This window comes from Ursus maritimus, unplaced genomic scaffold (genome assembly GCF_017311325.1).
Source record: "Ursus maritimus isolate PB19 unplaced genomic scaffold, ASM1731132v1 scaffold_11, whole genome shotgun sequence".
NCBI classification, from domain to species: Eukaryota; Metazoa; Chordata; class Mammalia; order Carnivora; family Ursidae; genus Ursus; species Ursus maritimus.
The window spans coordinates 14765893-14788186 of record NW_024423453.1 but is presented as its reverse complement, the minus strand read 5'-3'; the positions used below and the strand labels follow the sequence as shown (position 1 = coordinate 14788186).

The 22294-nt window shown below is 39.3% G+C and overlaps 1 protein-coding gene and 1 non-coding gene across 3 annotated transcripts in view; one reads left to right on the top strand and one right to left on the bottom strand.

The window, feature by feature from the left end:
- The window catches only part of TNIP3 (TNFAIP3 interacting protein 3), an 87304-nt gene extending 70876 nt beyond the window's left edge, over positions 1 to 16428 (top strand). For both annotated transcript variants that reach the window (XM_040626279.1, XM_008689479.2), the window contains exons 9-13: positions 324 to 449; positions 4433 to 4483; positions 5379 to 5477; positions 8349 to 8412; positions 15811 to 16428. In XM_040626279.1, the coding sequence (XP_040482213.1) occupies positions 324 to 449; positions 4433 to 4483; positions 5379 to 5477; positions 8349 to 8412; positions 15811 to 15842 (372 nt within the window). In that variant the 3' untranslated portion in view covers positions 15843 to 16428. The remainder of the gene's footprint in view (positions 1 to 323; positions 450 to 4432; positions 4484 to 5378; positions 5478 to 8348; positions 8413 to 15810) is intronic.
- A 1879-nt stretch (positions 16429 to 18307) lies between these two features.
- LOC121101914 lies at positions 18308 to 18414 on the bottom strand. Its single transcript, XR_005833953.1, has one exon. It is a non-coding gene; the product is annotated as a U6 spliceosomal RNA (small nuclear RNA).
- Between the last annotated feature and the right edge of the window lie 3880 nt (positions 18415 to 22294).

Below are 22294 nucleotides of genomic sequence, written 5' to 3'. Positions count from 1 at the left end.
CTTCTTCTTCTTCTTCTTCTTCTTCTTCTTCTTCTTCTTCTTCTTCTTTTTTTTAAGATTTTATTTATTTATTTGACAGAGAGAGACAGCCAGCGAGAGAGGGAACACAAGCAGGGGGAGTGGGAGAGGAAGAAGCAGGCTCCCAGTGGAGCAGGGAGCCCAATGGGGGGCTCAATCCCAGGACCCTGGGATCACGCCCTGAGCCAAAGGCAGACGCTTAACGACTGAGCCACCCAGGTGTCCCCAGATAGCACTTCTTTTAAATGATTTTAATGGCTTAGAGAAAAGGATGCTAACAGTAACAGCAAGTCAATATTTCCTAGGTGCAAATATATGAAGAAGACTTCAAAAAGGAGCGATCAGACCGAGAAAGACTTAATCAAGAGAAAGAGGAGCTACAGCAAATTAATCAAACTTCTCAATCCCAGTTGAACAGGCTGAATTCTCAGGTATAAGTCAAAACAAAATAATCTTTGCCAGCACATGTGTATTTTTTTATTTTTTCATAAAAAAAAATTCAAGAATTTGGCTTCTGTTAATTGACATTGATTTTCTTTGAGAGGTAAGCACCTGGGATGAAATCATTCTTAAACAATCTTTTAAAGAGATGAAAATGACTGGAGACTTCTTTTAACTTAAGTCTATTAAGGAGGTACCTAAGAAATTAGATTCCAAAGTCTTTTATAAAATCCAATTCTTTTGATCTTTTTCTAGTAATATTTATCTTGGTAGAGAGGGAGTTGAACCATCTAGTAATCAAAATTCAAATCCAAAACACTCCAACAGAGTGAAGTTGTTTCTAAGCTCTTGTCATTTTCTTTTAAGGGCTATAATGCAATGTTCCTGTCTTCCAAAAACATACATATTTCTACATGTCATTTATATATATAAAATACAGTGAAACTGAAAATTTTGTTCAGTGGGTTTCCCAATTAAATGTAACTGAATCACTCTCAAGGAAGCCACATAATTTTAGTTTATTGGGATAGAATATATTAAATGTAAGCATATTACAATTAAATGTAATAGGATATATTAGAAGTAGACTCAGGAAGTGGCATAATGGGTAAATATTGATGTTAATGAGGAAAATGTAGCTAACACAACTTTGGCTTAAGAAAAGAAAATGAACCACAGAATTTTTGATTTGCAAAATCATCCAATGCTTTTCAGTAAATAGAAAATTGTTGCAGGACATGCTGTGACAGCTCTGGAGCCACCAGATCCTTCATCTCAAAAGAAATGTTTAACTAGTTGTCTTCTTCTTCTTCCTAATACTGTGAATTAAACTCAATTTCTTTTCTGACATTTTTTCAGGGATTCACTTGAAATTCCTAATTTTACATGCAAAACTCATTTGGCAGAACCATTTTCTAAGAAGTTAAAAGGAATAAAATAGTGGTCAAAGTATAATAGAATGCTTTTCTGAAAATAATTCATGCACCTTACTTTATGCAAACAAGGGGTGAGAAAATGTTCTGATTACTCTCCGTGAGGAAATCACTCTCAGTTTGTATGTCTTACATGCAGTGCTTCCTTAATTTCTTCTAAGTTGTCACCACACTAATTATTTTGTTTCCAGCCATATTTTAATTTGCTCCTTCTACTATATTAAGTTCAGATTGATGATAAATTTGTGTCTAAGATGGGCAATGTCTTTGCCATTGTAGACATTCTAGTGCGTCCAGGAACACATAACAATCTAAATATACTAGAGACTGTAATCCACAAGTAATTTTCATTTCTGTCATCTGTAAACTAATTTTTTATTGTTATCAACAAAACAATGCATTGTCTACACAGAGTGTGGTATGATTGTATTAATGAACTAAGGGATAATCTTGGTGATACCTTAAAACTACCAAAATTTTTCTTTAAATAATGATAGTCCAAGCATTTATTTTTTATTTTTTTAAAGATTTGCTTATTTGAGAGAAAGAGAGAGAGCCCTTGCACACGCACGAGGGTGGGGAGGGGCAGAGGTAGAGGAAGAGGGAGATAATCTCAAGCAGACTACCTGCTGGGCGCTGAGCCTGACACGGGGCTCAATCCCACGACCCTGAGATCATGACCTGAGCAGAAATCAAGAGTCAGACACTTAACCAATGAAGACACCCAGGCGCCCCCAAGCATTTATTTTTCAAAAGTTTATTCACTCTGGTCAAAGAATGATAGAATTCACAAAGGGATGTAGTGGATGGCTTAACAACCTATGATAAATGTATTAATGGCAGATTGAATGCCATGATATAATAGAATTAGCATGATGTTATTTGAATAGCATATTATCTGTGGTCCAAAAAAGGAATTCTTAGGTCCAATCATTCTGGCCCTAGTTGCTTACATACCAGAGTTTATTCATTCTATCACTAAGGATGTTTTAATCCAATGACTGGTAACATAGGAGTGTGGTAAAGAGCAAGATACTTAGAGATACTTGGGAGTAGGAGTAGGGGTAAAAGCTTTGCGTCTGTGCTGCTTTGACAATTAAGAATGACATTGAGCAAGTTCTCCAACTTTCCTGTGCTTCCTTTCTTCATCTGTACAATGATAAAGTTGAACCAGATGGTCTCTGAAATATTTCTTATAATTCTAAAACCTCTGTCTCTAAAAATAAGTTACTAAATCTCTCAGTATACTCGCCTGTGAAATATGGATGATGGTTTCCACCTCACGACTTCACAAAGTTGTTCTCAGACTGAAATGAAAAAAACCTATATAAAAACATCTAGCTCAGATCATGCCTCACAGGTATTTCACAAATGATTTTAGTCTATTGGAAGGGGGAGCTTTTGAATAGAGTCAGCTAATTGTATAATTAACATGCCACATTTGTTCCTTGTAATTTAATTTTGATGCTTTCTATATGCAAGGCATTTGTGATATACTGTGAGGGACTAAAAGAATGATCCTTGCTATTAAAGACTCACAGTATAATGAGGGGAACATATATAGTCTATCCTTATCATTTGTTGATTCCATATTTGTGAATTTGCCTTCTCACTGAAATGTATTTGTCAACCCCAAATCAATACTGGTGCCACCTAAAGCCATTTGTGAACATGTACAGAGCAGAAAAACACTTGAGTCACCTTACACGCTTGTTCCCAGTTGAGGTCCAACAGAGCCTTGCCTCTGTGTGTTGGCTCTCAGACTGTAACAATGTCCTTCTCATGGTTTATTTAGTGCCACATTTTCTCATTTTTGTCCTTTTTGTTGGTTATTGCATTGCTTAAAATGGCCCCCATACGGTGCAGAGGTGGCCCCTCAGGTCCCTCAGCACAGGAAGGCCGTGCTCTGCCTTACAGAGAAAAGACATGTTAGACAAGCTTCGTTCAGGGATTAACATAGTGTTAGAGGTTAAGAGTTCAATGTTACTGGATCAAAAATCTATATTCAACAAGATGCCTTTAACAGAAACACACATAAAACAAGATTCTCTATTGATCAGTCAACAAAAATGGTATGACCAGAGGCTCGTAGGAACCTAACCTTGTATTTCCCGAGGAGCAGTGGTTGCGTTCGCCACTTCATGTTCACGGTGACTTTACAGAACGTAACTCCTGTAGATAATGAAAACTGAGGGTTCACAGTACACATTGGACTATAAAAAGTCACATGGAAAATAAATAATGCCAAATGGGAGGACAAAGGAAGGAGAGAGGCGGAACTTGGAACGGTATCATTCAGTGGGGATACATGCCTCACAGGGATGAGGGACGGGGTGTGTAGGGACGACAATAGCACGACTAATGAGTCAAAGCAGAGACAGCTTTGTCTAGTTGTGTCAGATGTTGAAGGACTCAGGGTGGGTGACTCTGCTAGATGAGGCTGGGCCTTAAATAGGGAGAAGCCATGAAGTACAGCAGTGTGACTTTGCCCGAGTTACTCGGTGTCTCCTGTCTCAGCGTACTCATCTGTGAAATAGGGACGAGAACATTCAGTATCACACAGAGGCATTGGGAGGGATCGGTGAGTTATCACATGTAAAGCTGTGGCTCGGTGTCTAGCGTGGATTAAGTGCACGTACAACTTCTAGCATTTACGGTGGCAGCTCTTGAAGATACAGCTGACCATCCAATTCTATTCAATAAGCACCGGAAGCTGTTTCTGTATCTGCCTATTCCTGTGTCTCTCTATTTATATCTATGTCTCAAGATATCGACCGAAAACTGAGAATTGCTATCGTTTCAACAGATTGGAATAACGGTTTGAAAAGATTCCACTTTCCAAACTTCACTTTGGTGTTTTAAGATAGAACCAACACAGGTCTGAAAAGTCCAAAACATGACTGTCTTCAGTGGCATGACTGCTGTATCAGTGCTTCACCGCTGGGGCTTCTGAGCAGGTCACTGACAGCTGGGTCAAGAGTAACCATAGGACGACCCATGTGGACTCGTTTGAAAACCAAATGCCTTTGTTTTGTCCATAGATAAAAGCATGTCAGATGGAGAAAGAAAAACTAGAAAAGCAGTTAAAACAGGTACGTTGTTCCTTACGTAAATTCACCAATCTTCTTGTCGTGGTTGAAACGGCTTTAAGTTCTGCCCCCACATTCATTCCCAAGCACAGCAGTTGCCCGTGATTCCAATTAAAGGTGTATTCAAGCCCTGCTACAGATGTTCTGGAACAACCCATGCTTTGCACTATGGACTAAAATGCCAGAGGATAGATAATACTTAGGTATCACCGAGGCCTCTCAGCCCTGATGCATGTAAAAAACACATGCTTTCCAGAACATGTTACCAGTAGCCCATGCCTTAGTGTGTGCTCATGCAAATGGAGATTTCTTCATAGACCCACGAACACCTGGGAAGTATATTTCCTTGGTATTTCTTGCAGTTGCTTAGACAATGTTCCATGGAAAAGTACATCAAAGATGTGTGCCTCTTGAGAAAATACACTATCTTCTTGGGCACTGAAGTGTCCTGTCCCATTGGTTCTCTAGTAGCCTTCAGGAATGAATATTATTTCTCTTAATTCTTGACTTCCTCTCTGGACTTTAGTGATGCTGTAGGAGTCTCTGACTACAATGTAAGAACACGTGATTTCTGGCTTAATGGCTGGTTCTTCTTAAGCGAGGACCCTCTGTGAAGATAACTCAGAAACAGGAAGTGAACTCTCTACCTTTTAAGTGTTTCTGATGTCTTCAACATGAATAGCTACTTAGACTCTCACCTTAAGTGAAATCTGCCCCGTGAGCCTTATCTCTGTCAGTCCAGAGCCTGTGTCCGTGTGCCCACTACGTTGAGTCAGGATTATGAGAGTTCGACTGCACCTTAAGACTTCAGCCAAACCTGGGGTCGTATCAAGCAAGTGTCAGTGTGACTCCCCAGTCTCCCCCACTTCCAGTGAACTGACCACCTTATCCTCTTCAGATGCTGTTCCCAATGTGTAACTGCGGCTTGAGTTCCCACGTGCGGGATCCACGCGCACCAGCGGGCTCTGGGGCCGCAGGGGATCGACAGAAGCCCCCAGTAAGTAAGAGCTCCCATCTCAACACAGAAGCGCTTCTATCACCTAATAAGTCCCAGTATTGTTTTTTTTTTTTTTTTCTTTTTGGTAGAAATGCTGTCTGTCTCTGTGATTTGGGCACATACTGTTGTCCCCAGAAAGAGCCTCTTTTAATGTCAGCCTCTAATTCAGAGAGTTACAGTGGCCAGTGTACACTGTGATGATCTTTTGGGGACATGGCATCCACAGGACACACATGGATATGAATAAATTCACGGAATGTTATCAAACTGAGCTGTAATTCCTTGAACATTTTTTATGGGCCATTTGAAATGACATACCTGACCCTGCCGAAAGGGCATTTTTGTGCATAAAGAAAAGCAAGTGAATATAGCAAGTCTGAAAGATGCTTTTTCCAGTTGTAAACTTATATTGAACTACTATGGGTATGGCTGCATCTGTGCAATATAGTCTTTGACATTTTCCAATTAAAAGGATATTCTTAAAGGATCCAAGAAAAAGTGACCCACTTACGTTGCTCTCTGAGGCTGTGTCTAGCCAGGCAAAATGCAACGAACAGTGGAGCAATTATTTGTGAGTGGAATTGATTTGGACAGCCAACCTGAATAAGCCAGAACCAAAGCACCCTTGCTTCCCTTCTCCATAGCGCTGGTTCTCCCACCCTCCCCCACCGTCTGGATGCTGGGCTCTACTTTGTGTCTTGCCTACATAGACAGCATCTTTATGCAGGAAAAAAATATATGCATTTTTCTGCATTTCGGAAATGCTCAGACAATCCCCCTCCCCCTTAGTTTTTATTAACTCTGTTTTTAATTGTGCGAAGAATCTTGAGATTCCAACAGGAATTTTCCTAGCAGAGCATGATTCCCTTGGTTGCCATACTTTTGTGTTTGAGTGTGACTCAAAGCTCTTTTCCCAAGGGAGGAGGTAATGACTCTTTGGGTGGCAGAGGGATGTCAGAATTTAATGAGCACCCCTTCTTTGACCCTGGTGTGACACAGCACACTGCTGAGAATTGGGTTCTTTTTGTGTTGTTTCCCGTTGTCACTTCTGTCTGCTCACCCGCCCCATTTCTTTTTTTCTTTACCTGTTTGCTTACTTTTCAGTCTTTACCAGAAACATTTCTGGGAATCCCCAAACACAGCTATCATTCCTTAAATTTCTGTCTTTCAGAATGTAGATGTAAATTAATATTGTGGGAAACATAAAGAGATAGAAGGTTACTTTGGTGTTAGCTCCTACAGGTTGGGGAATTGGAGAAATATTCTCGTGAAAGGTTAACGATAAAAACAATGAATCATGCAAGTTTATCTAGAAGTAAAAATGACTATTTTCTTCAGAAGCTCATTTATGGAAAGAAGGCAGAAATTCACCTACTATAAAAGCTCATCAAACTTTCCCAATCAATTATAAGAGGTAAGGTGGTCCAGACCGTGTAAAATTATCACTGAATTAAGTCCTATATTTGGAAAAAGATTCCAAGCCATGTATAATGTCCTACATTTTCAAGCAGTATTCAGTTAAACAGAATCTTGCTATAACAGTTGAATTTCACTCCCAGAGTTCATTTTAAAAGAATATTTCATGTTTTATGCTTCTTTCTAAGCCTGAATTAAAGCACAAGCAGTAGTGTTTGTAAAGTTACAGTATATTTGCCTTCTTTTGGCAACTCTCCTGGAATCTAAAACTGAGGCTCACGTCACTTATCCTACGTGTTATTTGAGACATCTAAAAATAAACGAGGAGATAAAAAACAGAGGTGATCTCATTTCCTCTTTTAGCTTTTTCATGGACCAAAAGGAGCCAAGAGCCTAGGTGTCTGAGTGGGGGTAAAGTGGGGTCAGACTGTACTGAATGCAGCGTCTCTCAGTGTCTTGTCAGATAATTGAACTGTAAGGCTCTTTCAGTGGTCTGGCAGCCCTGTAAATGCTCCCTGCTGGCTCATTGGTAGAGACGTTTTCCCGGAGTTATTTTCAGGAGGTAATTGATTAATAGAACAAAAGGTCTGTATTCTCTGTGTCTGGGGTGGAGATAGTAGGAGGCAGGGGTGAGCACTGGGAGCAGGAAGACAGACCATCCTCATGGGCAGGTGAAGCTAGGTTGCTCTGTTCCAAGTAGGTAACTACAGAGGCACTCATCCTAGAACTGTATCTTGAACTTCGGGTCTATGGTTTATGATTTATGCAAAGCAGTTTGTTTGACATGTTCCCTGATGTTCAATATCTAGGTGTGTGTTTAACTGGTGAAGCCTAGAAGAAAATCCCACAAGAAAAATCCAAGTCTGCCCTCACCTCTCACTGCCTCTCTAGTCTTAACTCTGAATAATCTAGACAGTAGTTTCCACGGAAGAACAGTACGAAGGGAAAAATCCACCTTGCTTCACTGTTCTGAGCCTCTATAAGCCACGTCTGCGCCGAATGGCTTAGATTTCTTCCTCGTACCCGAAAACACTAAGCTTGTCATTGTTTTCTTGGTCTTTCTGTTGCCTCCTGTGTGAGGGCTTTAAACATAGTATTTATTGATGGTAAACTGCTTTGTTTTATTTATGGGCTGTAGTAAGTTCTACAGAAGTGTTTATACTTCTGCAGATATCCAAAACACATCTGCTTTAAAAAAAAAAAAATGCCACAACCCCAAAGTAGGAGAAACTCTGGCCAACACAGAATAGATTTGGGCGGGGGGAGGCGTTGGGAGATGGGGATCGTGATGAAGGAGGTAAGAGAGATGAGCGAGATTGGCAACAGGTTTGGAATGAAAGGACTTTTGTGCTGCCTGTGTAATAAAAGCCACATAGTGTAATTATATTTTTAATACGCCACTATGTTTTGTTTGAAGTCCATATTGCTCTAATAACGTCGCATTGCTCCACGCAGCCAGACTCTCAGTGGTGTGCTCCTGACCAGTTTCCGCCAGATGTGCAGCACAAGGCGAAGAATGGTAAGACCACAGCTGTATGGAGCGTTCTTTCATGTTTACATTTTAATGGGGTCTTTTGGGGATGTTTACTCAACATACATTCGTCCGTACTCGGGGAGGGCCTTCTATAAAGTTGTGCTGCATACACAACGCTAATTTGATGCACCTGGGGTCAACTTGAACTCCTTAAGAAACAGAGAATGTTCGAGTGCAGAAATGCGGGAATCTCAGTTCTGGCTTCTGCTCCCATTCCAGGCTCAGAGTCAGTATTCCATCTGGGGCTAGAAATGAAAACTTCAAGTGGAGCTATACAGTAACAACAACAACAAAGCTCTGGGATTCCACTACAAAGGGCAGAGGCTCATGCGCTCTTCCAGGTTGAGTTTGCTAGACAGATGTTTTAAATGTCACTGGCAGACAGAGGAAACCAAAGACTCAGAACTGTTCCCTAATGACTAAATGTCAGACTCCAAGTTTAGGCCAAGGTAGCCCACAACACCCACCTCTAAGTATGCTGGAAAAAAACACTAAAAAGTCACCTATCAAGTACTCACAACTGAGTACTCTTTTATCATATTTTTCTTTGGTTGACCATTCTCCTCTTCTTTCCAGCATCTGCCACACTTTCTACTGCTTGTTTCTGTGGTCTCATGAGGCCGCTCGGTAATGGGCTGTATAAACTGGCCTATAACCATAACCCCACCTCTGTTCTCATCACATATAATCAAAAGTCAACCATGCCTGCTACGTGTTTAAAAATCTCATAGAACACACACCTGTGACTGTACGTTGTTAATTTCCAGAGATTTTAATCTATCTAGGAAAGCTGAAGATGAGCCATACTCCAATTTCAGGCCATACTTGAAACTTGATCTCATTTAGTTCAAACCTGAGATCATAGAATTCTAGTTTTTACTATAAGGAGCCCATTATGGAGTGGAAATAGAAAGACAGGGGTAACACATGTAGTTTAGCAGGTCGTGTACTTCACAAGCCCAAGTTCTTCATGGTAGTCTGTGTAAATGGAGCCTCCTAGAGTTGCACAATACACAACCTGGACAGCTGTACGCAGAAGCACTAGGAGTAGCAAGGGCCATAGCTTACAAAAGCATTATAGATAGAAAGATAAAAAGTGAAAACTCTATAAAAGAATGTCTAGGAATTTATCAGAAAACTGTAGGACTCTTTTTTTCTTTTCTTTGTACTAGGAATATAACCATTGGTTTTAATGAAGCTCTTGGGTCCCAGCCATAATAGAGAGCTTTTATTAGAAAGGCATACTATTAACCAGAATGATTGTTGCATAATGTCTGTGTTTTTGAAATCCATTGTTGTATAATAGCTGAGCTTCCACCCAATTATAATTTTCCACTTCGTATTATATTGGTCTGGAATGAATATTAAAGATATTCTCTCCCTGAATTGGAGTTTAACCACTAGAAAATACAATTGAGCAGTAGAGAATTCAATAATATCATAAAGCTGTTTATGTATCACTAATAGATTCTTCTTGGACCAGTGTAATAGAAGCTAATAATTATATAAAGTGGAAGGGAAATGTGATGACTTTCCGAAACTAAATTAAATATGCAAAAATAGTATATTATAGTCAGTATATAAGACCTACAGATTTTTGTCTGCTTGGGAAGAAACATAATGAAGTTTGTGGTGTGTAAACAAGCTGTGTAACACTCTACAGATGTAAAATTACAGTGAAAAATAAGCCTCTATTATGTAGCAACCTGAGTATTTTTAAGACATTGTTCTAATCTTCACAACAATGCAATAAAATAGGTTTTATTATATTATACCATTTTACAGATGGGTAAACTGAGGCTTGGAGAATTTAAGTCGCATGCCTAAATCACACAGTCTGTAAAATTTAGCCCTGGGATTAGATTCCAGATGTATAGGACATCAAAACCTATGCTTTGAATCACATCTTACAGTGCCCTCAAAAACCTACCTCTCTCACTATATTAGAATTTTGTACAATGACAGATATAAAATGAGAATGGGGGATTTGACTTGGATAATTATATGACTTAAACCTAACCCTCAATAATCTTTTCTTCCTATGAAGCCATAACCTATGTTATTTGTGCTGCTCATTTGGTATTTTGAATATCACAGGTAAAAGCCAAAGTACTATGTAAGATTAAGTATGTAATAATTATGTTATGAACAAATTCATGCTTGGTCAGCCCTGGTAGAAACTGATGGGATATGTTGCCATTTGAACCCTTTCTTTCTCCATACCAACCCGCTCTACAGCTCACTGTGGCTTTTCTGCAGTAGGGAAGAGGGCTGATCACGGCTAGGGGACCACTGTAGAAAGAAATTCCTTGCTCAGAAATCTGCTTATTTTTGATTTCCTCCTCTTCTAGCTTCCAAAGCTGATGCTATCTCAAGGTTCAAGCCAGTTCATAAAAATTGGCAAAAGCTCTGAGATAACCCTCGTCAAAAAATCTGCCATGTACCATTATTTAATTTCAGTGGTGATTCTTACTATTTTTTATGTCATTTAATTGTAGGTCCAATGCAATTACTCAGAATTCTTAAAAGTAACTTTGTGGTGTTGTTAAATAGGAGTTTAGAAATCTTTCTGTTATACAGACATTTTTGTTATGATACTATTCATTGTCTTATTATTTGGCTAATATGTTTATCTTTCACTATTCAGGAATATACTGCTAGTCAGCATACCCTGTGTTTTGGGCTATAAATACCCAAACTCAAACAATAGAAGAAAAAAATGAGTGGAAAAATTAAGCTCTGTTTCTGGTAAATTATAAACAGAAAGTATTTTTAAAACTCTCATAAATTTTATTCATATAAGTACTGAAGTATTTTACTTGTATGTCAATGAAAATGACCCTTTTAGAAATATGGATATTTAAATGAATAATTAATAAATTAATTTGTATGTGTACTTTATACCTTGTCCAAGATCTCAGTTTTTATTAATTTCCTATGACTTCTGACAAATTGTACTTTTCTGAACCCAGTATGTATAGCACATTATAGTTTGATCCTAGTATCTATCCTTGTAATTCCTCTTACGGTAATCCAACCTGAAATAGTGGCTCTGACATCTATACATGAAGTGTTTGCAGAGAAGTAGCCCTGTGATTTTTAGAACGTACACTGGGTAATGAGTGATTAAATTGCTATGACACCACTAGGTCCTCCTTTAACGTCCCCAGAGGCTGAGGCAAGAATACGTGGAGAGCTATGTACTTCAGGCTCAATATTTAAACGTCACGAATCAGGCATAGAAGCTATTGTAGTCTATCCTTGTATTGATAAATATAGCCGGAAGGGCAGAGTGAAATTTGAAGTGCTCGCATTCCAAACAGTTCCGTTCCAGGACTGAGTGGCACAGGAAGACCTGAGCCGTGGCCCATCCCCTTCTCTTCCCACCTTTCCACTGGGAGGGCTCTTGAGTGTGAATCTGAGTACAGCCCAGCCCAGTTGGCACATCCCAACTTCATCCATATGCCCCTCATTACACCACAAACAGCACCCGTTGGCTTCAGGCCTACGGGAGGACCCAGGACCACATGAGGCCTAGAAGCAGAAACAGGGTCACTTGGGCGGGAATTTTGAGGTCTGCATGTGGGTACCAAGAGCTTGTTCTAGAAGGAGGCAGACTCACACTGGGGAGTGGCTGGAGGAGGGCCAGAGCAGAGTCCTCTAAAAGTGGGAACCTTATGAAGGGCTTCCTGGCCAAATGCTTAAAGTCAATAGGTACTGAATTGAACAGTCTTTGGGTCAACTAATTTCCAGCTTTGCCCTCAGTTACAGTCTCTGGTTAGTTTAGAATGCTTTACGGGCACATTGGAGATTAACTCTTCTTCTAAAAACTAAAGATTTAAATAAAGGTTTTCAAGATGCTTAAGACTTACTTGGCTTTCTCTCTGCACAGCACTAAATAATAGCATTTTTATATATCGAAGTTCACAGATGTTAAAGGGTTACAGTTTCTGTTTAGAAACATGTGATTTTATGAAGAACATTTTAATCTCTTTTCATCTGTTATCAGAATGGGACGCAAAATGACTTCAGTGTTTCTAGAACAATTATGGCATAGTAGAGTTAGTATAACCTTGAAAACATGTTGTTTTGTTTCTTCCTTTGTGAAATGTCGAAAGGCTATGTTTTCTAACTACATTGCGTGCCAGTCTCTTCTGTACCTTCCAAATTTTTCATATGGTGCAGAGTTGAACTTCGTCTAATGAGCTAGAGCTCAATTCTTACATGTTTGGAAAGACTTGAAATGTAGGCATGTGAGATTGTGTTGTGAGCAAACATAATTATTTCTTTACAGTATAGAGATCAAAGCTCATCTATTATAATTGGCCTTTACTAATGTCCAGTAATAACTATCTAACCGAATACTGACTGAATTCATTTCCTAGGGTTACCATAACAAAGCACCAAAAACTAGATGGCTTAAAACAGCAGAAATGTACCCTCTCACACTCTGGAGGCCAGAAGTCTGAAATCCAGGTGTTGGCAGGGTCCTGCTCCCTCCAGAGCCTCTAAGGAAGGCTCCTTCCTTGCCTCTTCCTGCTTCTAGTAGCCCCAGGAGTTGCTTGGCCTGTGGCAGCATAACTCCAATCTCTGCCTTTCTCTTCACATAGCCGTCTTCCCTCTTGTCTGTGTCTGTGTTCAAATTTTCATCTTCTTATAAGGACTCCAGTCATATTGGATGAGACTAATTCAGCATAATCTCATATTAACCTGATTATGTATGCAAAGTCCAATTTCCAAATAAGGTCAAATCCACAGGTACGAGGGGTTAAGACATGCACCTATCTTTTTTTTTGCGGGGGACACAATTCAACCCATGACACTAACCATGTGTCAGAAACTATTCTAAGCACTATATATATTTATATATTATCTCATCAAAACCTTATAGCAACTCTATGAAATGAGTACTACTATTATTCCTGTTTGAAAATTGTGGAAACCGAGGAACAGAGAGACAATATGATTTGTCCAAGTCCACATAGCTGGTTATTTTTGGCTAGGATATAGATAAGCCAGGCAGTCTACTTCCAAAGCCCACACTGTAACCACCAAGCAACATGGACAACCACATGCTACACATTAAGATATAATAGTGTCATCTTTTGGATGTATTTTATTTACATAAATTCTAATGGCCCTATCCTGAAAGCCAGAATCTTTATTTCTCAGTTTGTGTCTTTTTATAACTGTCTTTATAACTGAATATTATAGATCATTTTACATTGGTAAAATGGCTGGATTAGTTGGATTTTTTTCAGTACCTGGTAGTATGAAGAGATAGAGGAGTCAGTGTAAATAGTAAAAGCTACTTGAGATGTAAGAAACAGAAGAAACTTAGAGACTATACTTGTGTGATTTTCAATACAGATGGATAAAATATTAAGAACATTTTTCTTTTATAAAATACATTACTTAATTATCTTACCAGCAGTTAATAAAAATATTAATAAAAATTTAGAAACAGATAGTTTTATGTCTATTTCTGGATTTTTAGAGAAGAACTGCAGGAAAAATGCATCCTCATTTATAATGCTAGAAAGATCAGCTTATTGGTAAACTAAGTGATTTTGCTAAGGGAATATTAAATAAAGTGTAAGTGTATATTTATATGTACAGAAACATGAGAAAATACAGGTGGTAAATATATTCCTATGCAGACATCGATTTATAAGCAAAGACTAAACGTTCCGATTAACATTCGATATAAATAGGTGTAGGTAGGTAGGTAGAACCTAGATAAGAAAAATACGGCAAGGCTAGACTAGTCACAATTCCACTGCGGGAATAAAATTGCAATATTTCTCTTAAATGGAAGATAGAAATCTGTAGGGAAATGAGGTTTCTATTACGTATTGCATCCCAACTGGGAAGAGTGTTTACTTACCTACGTTTCCTTACTGTTGATGTGTAAGCATGCACGTTCTGAGGTGAGTGGGCCTGTAGAGAGCAGACTTCCCGTTTAACCTCTTCTGCGGCACTGGGCCCTCCCCTCATAGGGGACTTTAGATTCAGCCGACCCTTGATGTGGAGTCAGACATGGCCTCTGCCACCAAGATCTCTGGGTCCTATTCGGATCACTTCAGCATCATGGTACTTAACCTGTGCTCCGGTGAGCACAAAAGGAGAGAGTGTAACTCATACCATTAACAAATACTAAGGCACACAGTCAGTGAGTGGAGTTCTTTACCAACCAAAAAGGCGCTGTGAGAACCTACGATTCCCTGGTGGCCTTTCTCTTGCCCTGCCGTTCAAACTGTGGAGCCAAGTCTGATGACAGAAGTCTCTTCCCACATTCACCGCATGGGGACACTCTGTCTTCCCTGCAAGGAGTTGAAGACCTGTTTTTTGCTTTTGTTCACGTTTCCATTCTGCCACGGATCCTCTCGTTGGTCACAATCGCTCTTCGTCTGAAACATGGGGATAATGACCCTCGCTTCTATACCTGTTTCACAAGAGGGCTATCAAAACTCCAGAGGAATTAATTTTTCTTAATGTTTTAAGATATCCAGGGGTAGGTTTCATAAATGGATTAAATCTAAACCGTAGACCACTCAGACTAGTGGATTATGCTTCTGGGTCCAAATTTATGTTCTCACCATATTAGACATCTTTTTGGTGTAATGGTTACCATTTTTAGAAGAGTATTTTTTTTAAGTCTGGAAAGGAAACAGTTAGTTAGTCAGTTAGTTAGTATAAATGTCTGTTTATTCGAAATACCAAATACAGGGCAGCAAGTATAAAACATTTAATATATTCTCAATTGTTACTGTGAAAAGGAAAATACCTTATTTCTTGAAATTCGTATGTAGTTTTTCTGTCACCATGAGTAGAGCTCTTCAATTTTATCTTCTCTATGGTGCTCATTTGTGGCATTCTATCCTAGTCCTACTGATATATACCACTTTTTTCAAATTGGTCTTCATGGCACATTAACACATCTTAAGTGCTGTGATCTTTTCTATAGCTTTGACAGTAATGTACCCTTCACCATACTTAGAGTAGTTTATGTGGTAGTTATCTTCCCGTGGGCTAAGTACTAAACCTAATAGTAACATATATGACTTACTTTCCTAAGCAAATGCCTGAGCCACCAAAATGCCAGCAAAGATGAGAAATAGTACAGAATATTCCTCTTCAGGCATGAGTAGAACTAGGCCACAGCTGATTTCACAAAGTGGTAAGCATATGTCAATGCTTAAAATAATAACCCTCCATTTCCCGCCTCTTGATTTTTCACTGTAAACTTGTGGGAGCTCATGAATAAAATATTTCTCTCTCTCTTTTTTTGCCAGCCTCAAAGTTTATGTTAGCCCTGAGCCAGAAGAAGAGAAATGAATTTTTAATTTTTAATCTGAAACATTTTCCTGCTGTTTTTCATAGGCTTCTCCTCAGAAAAGAAGGTCAGTCAGTAGAAGCACACACAAGTGGAGGAACATACGGGCCAAAGAGAGAGCTTGGCTGAGGGCCCTCATTCTTCTTTTTACTGGTGGTGACTTGTGTCTGCACAACTGCGCATGATCTACTCCATGATTTGTGTGCGGTAGTGTTTCCCTTTGGCACGGAGAGAGGAAAAGACTTGGGACAGCTAAGATCCTGATCAAGTCTGAGAAGCCAGCATGACACAACCAAACACAACGTCCAGTTTCCTCGAAATGAGATTTGGCAGATGGATTATGCGCCATCTTTGAAACACTCTTCAGCATATTGCTGTTGGATTTACAGAGACAGACTTCATGATTTCAGCAACTCCACTTTTGGTACCATGATGTTCGAATTGATTGAAATATATGTTCCCTGGGGGAAAAGTTTCTGCAGGTGTAAATTTGTAACATTGCTCCCATTATTTTTGTAGGGGCTTGATTCTTTAGCCACTTTTACTAGATACTGTGTTCCTCATTGTTGGCCTTGGCGAGCCTATGAATAGGACTGAAGACATGTATAGACTTCCTTAAACTAAATGAATGGTTCAGTCTGAATAAAACGGTAACCTGGAAACTATGCTTTGAACAGATCTGTCCTTTAAAGTGGAGAGAAATTGTGAGCCTCCTTCATTTTTCGATGGGATAGATTACGAAAGATAAAACCCTACTGTGCTGATGATGGCTTCGATGTGTTCCTATGTACTTAGAGTAGTAGTTCGGAGACACACGGATTTGGGGTGAAATCTGTTTTTTCTTCCCATGGATTTGAGTAATTATCGATGAACAACACGTCTGACTTCTCAAACCTATGAAAGTGAAAAATGAATGTATCAAATTCTACTGCAATTAAATTATATGGTGGCATGACAGATATCTAATGACTAAGCAGATTTAAAAGTATTACGTTCATCCATTTAATAAGGTTTCTGCTAGGACCAACCGGAGGTCCTCTTTGTGAGAAGTTGTATGGCAGGAGTGTGAGATCCGCGGGTGTCTGTAATCCTCGAAGCACCTAAGGAAAACCAGGAGCGTCTGCTGAACCCACAGTCAGAGAAAACAATCTGGCATACTGCTGAAACTATCCGGCCCCAGCTTCCAGAAGTTATACTGCCTAATTCCAGCTCAGACTCTTCTCTTTTTTTCAACTTCTGAATATACTTGCAGCTTTGTGTAACGGGAAGGTGAGCCAGCCTCAGAAAGTTAAATACTTTCAGCCTCGGTCTGGCTTCTCGAAAGATAATTTCTGAGAAAGAATTATCCTTCTCTTACATTAATTCTCTAAAGCTTTGTTTTTGCTGCTATTTAGAGACACATCATTTTTGAGCAATACTTCAGCATGAGTGAATCACAGAAACAATGGGGTTTACAAGTCAATTTCATCGAAGCTTTTTTTTAAGTTTTTATTTCCTCAAATGCGTGGAAAAGTCATTGCAATAACAACTTTTAGTGGTGGATTAAGTTTTCCAACTGAGATGTGCCTGTTGGAATAAAAACTGAGCATACGTACTAGACGTACCCTTTGATAGACTCATTCTAGGTCAATCCAACAGCAATAAAACATGATTTAGCCATCCTATTACTATTACTGAAGTCATCCTATTATTAATTAGCAAGTTGGCAAACATTGGCAAGATTATGCAAACGCTAATGTAATGGGAAAAACTCCAATTTAAGTGAGACCTAATTTAATTTGAATTCCCAGTAGGTGACTGCAAATGTGGGAAGAGGACCCCTTGTTCAGAGTGCAACAAAAGACAGAATTTCTATAAGAAGACAGATTTCTACAGCCCTGGCCCAAGAGCCAGCCAGTCCCTCCTGTGTCCCTCTCCCCAAATCATTTGTTTGGGGACTTCTGTCTCAGCCCACGATAAGGGTCATCCTCAGCTGTGGCACTTGCTGCATTATCACGCACAATTTGTGGAAATTATGTGAGGAATAGCTGTGTCCCTATGAAAGGAGAGGAAGTCATACCACACAGTCTCTTTTATCCAGGAAGTGGAAGACGAGGGCACATTTTAAGTTTTTGATGGTCATGGAGAACCTGATCTTGAAGGTATCACATGAAGAGAAAGGTGTATTCACCTTGTCTTGGTTGTGACACGAAGTCAAAAAGAAAACCTTCCTTCAGGTCTGGTTAGGTCTGGGAGTTAGGCCAGCCTCCACTGCTACTAGCGTAGATTTCTTTTTTACCCCATTTTTCTGATGCAAAGGTTATTTCAGACTAAATTGCTAATATGAGGCATGAACAGACTTGCAGGTGATTTTCTTCAGTTTATGTTCTGAGCTCTATCACTCAATGTTCAAGTGCATGACGTGGTACAAGTACTGCTCTGAACGGTCACTTTTCTGTATCCGTACTTTCAACGTAGCGCAGGCACGAGTGAGCTCAAAGCTAAAAGACGTATGACCTCCCAACTCGGTGAGCCAATGTAACATTTTTTTATTTTAAATTTTTGAAAAATATGGAGCGCTTCACCAATTTTGTGTGTCATCTTTGCTCAGGGGCCATGCTAATCTTTTTGTATCTTTCTGATTTTAGTATATGTGCTGCCTATGTGAGCACGACAATTACTAGACGAATACCCACTTCGTTTCAAAAATGTCTAGGCAGCACCAGCCATCACACACTGCCTCCGCCTCTATGCCCTATTTTTGGTTGAATCCATATTCGGGGGGGAGGGCAGAGCCATTCAGCAACTTTTATTCTCCCCAATATGGGGGTCCCTTTGGCCTCTCTTAATTTTTGCCGTTTTTCTTTCCATCTTCCCAGGGACCCCGACAATATTAGCTCCGAAGGAGATCGAGAATCAGCTGCATTGCTGTTGCAGCTACATTACGATCCTTCCTTCCCTGCCTCAAACTTGAGCTCAAAGGAAAAGAAATATTTGCTATAATCCCTACTTTTAATAATTTCAGAAATAATTTCTCTTGCTTCATTTCCTTCTTACATACCTACTTCTTCACTCCCATCAGTCTTTCGGTCCAAGGAAGAAAGATGTTCTGGGGGAACAATTATACACCCAGGATTTGTGATTTTATAGAAAAGGAAACTTCTACCAGCACACACTATTCACACACCCACATACTCATTCTACAATCACACCACACACTACACACACACATATATGCCACACACACGCACATACACAAAATACAGACACACCACACACCATACTGACCACATACAGACACACCACACAGACATACCCCACACGAGCACCTGTATCACACACTCCACGTACACACACACCCACACCCACATCACACACCCTGCCTCTACCTCCTTACCTACAGGTCTCCATTTTCTCCATTTGTGACTGGGTAGATTTATTCAAATGGGAAATTTTACACGAAAGGGTAATTTTTTTTTCATTTTGCCTCAAATCCCTGTCAGTATAATATATGGCCAAGAACACTGACAAATTCCATCCTAAGCCTCCTACAAGAAGCAACAATGTTGAGACCTAGAACCAAATAATTTGCCAGTAATGGCTGAGTAATATGAGACTTTTAATGTTTATGGGGATCTGTGAATTTCACTAATTTGCATATTGCACAAATTATTTCAAGTTTAAATATGAATTTAAATTATAAAATCGTTTTTCTCTGCTTTCCTCTGATTTTATTACATTCCAATATCAGAAGGACAAGCACAATTTATGAGGCTTAGGAAATACTGTTTGGTAAACTAAACCCAACCCTTAGGGCTTCCTGGATGTGCTTAACTTATTAGTGAGAATTAATTTGCTGAAAGAATCTATCTTATTAACTGATTTTCCTGAGTCTGCCCTTGACCAGCAGGAGTGTGCTTAGATGGACTAGCAATTTCATTTGCACATCCATGGGGGAACCTCATGGCTCCCCTCTCTCCTATCTGCAGCCAAAGTGTTCGATGACCCACATCAGTCAACCACAGACAGACACACACACACCACTGGCAAGAATAAGAATGAGACCCCCTCAGGGTGCAGTCAGTTAAGCTTCTGACTCTTGGTTTCAGCTGGGGTCATGGCCTCAGGGTCGTTAAGATCAAATGGGGCTCGGTGACACTGAGCATGGAGTCTGCTTGGGCTTCTCTCTCCCTCTGCCTCTGCCTTCCCTCCTGGCCCCCAGCTCGCCTAAAATCAATCAATCTTCTTTAAGAAATGGGACCCACCTACCCCCGCCCCGCACTCAGAGACATCTGTGCAGGCAGATCTGGTTATGCTGAAGGAGAAGAAAATGAGTTTGAGAGACTTGTTTGTTTCTTGGTTTCCAAACGTCGATTCCTTTTTTTTTTTTTTTTTCTTTTCTTTTTCGGATTAGCACCTGGGTATCCTTTAGAAGTTATCCTTTCCTCATTGGACCCACTTTGATCTAAAGTGCCCTGGCCTCTCTTAGGCAAGAGGCAACCATGTGATCCAAACCAGGCTAACTGGACACTCTGTTGCTGAAATTTGAACTTCAAGCCAGCATAGTCCTGGGGAGGCCATGGTCCTTGCGAGGCACTTACATTCCATCATGTTCTGCAACTTCCATGTATTTGCTGTGAGCAACCCAGTGTCTCGCCAATCAGTTCTTCAAGTCAGAGTTTCTCAAGTTTGAAACAAAAGAATCTTAATTAATTACAAGTGTGAGAGTTAAAGCTCAGGGACTGTCAAGGATATTGAGTGATATATATATGTTACACACTCACATTTTTAATGATATATTTTAAAGCGGAAAATAAGTCTTATAATAATATAATCAGATAAGTTAATTCAAATGTTATGCTTGCCAGTCTTACAAAATATTACCTTTCATCGTTGTGCAGTATATTTTAATATCTTTAAAGTGGAAAATGCCATAATAAAAAATAAAATACAATTCTTCATTTGAATTTTCTCCTGTATCCAAAAAGCCCCTTAGGAAAATATTTTAATGAGGCAAACTTGGGAGAAGTTCCAATGAAATAAAACCACCAAAGCCCATGTCTAACTTCCTTATTTCTTTTTCTGAAGTGCTAACTTGCATATAACTGATAATTTACATTTTCATAAGTTGTTAATAAATAAATGATAGGAAATAGAATTCCTTTGTGTAAGTACTATACCAAATGAATTCTGCTTCAACATCTCAGTGGTCTGATGGGGTTTTGTTCCCCCAGCATGGTTAAACTCTAACATTATAAACTTCTGATTATTCTGTAGCAGAGTGTTAATGCGAATACAGAGTAGCTCCCCAATGAGAAGTTAAGGTAAAATTCCTGAATGGCTTCGAAATTGTCGGAGTCAGTACAGTATTAGATAATGGATCAATTCTACACATGTCCTAACTCTCACCTTGATCAAATATCTGTTTTGAATGTTATCATTTGTCAATGTCATTTACTAGAAATTGCCTTGTTTTTATAAAACTGTATTGTGGGGGCGCCTGGGTGGCACAGCGGTTAAGCGTCTGCCTTCGGCTCAGGGCGTGATCCCGGCGTACCGGGATCGAGTCCCACATCAGGCTCCTCCGCTAGGAGCCTGCTTCTTCCTCTCCCACTCCCCCTGCTGTGTTCCCTCTCTCGCTGGCTGTCTCTCTGTCACATAAATAAATAAAATCTTAAAAAAAAAAAAACTGTATTGTGGGTGCAGTGATGGGTCATGCGAAAGAAACAGGGACACTTTCAATTCTTTCTATTGTCTAAAGAAAATTACTCTAGCAGCTGTAGGGAGGATGCACTGAAGCCAGGAGAGTGAAGCTCCTTTTAATTCCCAACATATTTTTTGGCCTTTCAGTGTCTTTAGAAGTATCATATTTTTGCGTAAAGCACAAAAGACAGTCAGAATTTGGCAATTTATACTGAGCAGAATATTATAATATCCAAGTGCTCTAGCAAAATTTTGAAAATGTTTTTTTTACAAAAGTGTATTCTTTCAATAATTAGCAGAATCTAGAATCATTTTCTCCAAAAGGACAAGTAACCTTTAATTTATATTATTCCTAGTTTGGTAAGGCTCTAGCAATATGACAAAAATCCATCTTTCCCATAAAACATTAGAGGTTAGTCCCACAATATAGATTAATTAGTAAGAAAATTTATAAAATTAAAACGCATTTTTTATACACAAAGTGGAGAGCCAATGATGTTCTGACTTAAATTATTTTTTCCCAGTTTTATCCGGTTTCCCTAAGGAAAATTATCATTAACACTATTCTGCAAACTTTTAACTTTCCTTTGGACATTCTTTCTTGCTTCCTCACCAGATAATTTAGCATCTCTCTCCTTCCCCTCCTCTACCAACTGGGGAGATGGCATGTGCTAAGTTGCTTTCCAGTAAAATGAAAAAACAATCAGGTAAACATAAATTTTTGTGGGTTTTTTGTTTGCATTTTGTTATTTACCAATAGAAGTAGTCACGGTAGTTTAAGAACTTTTATCCTAAATCCTTCATCACAAAGAATGTAATGACTGATTATAGCCAAATTTTGTAGAAAGA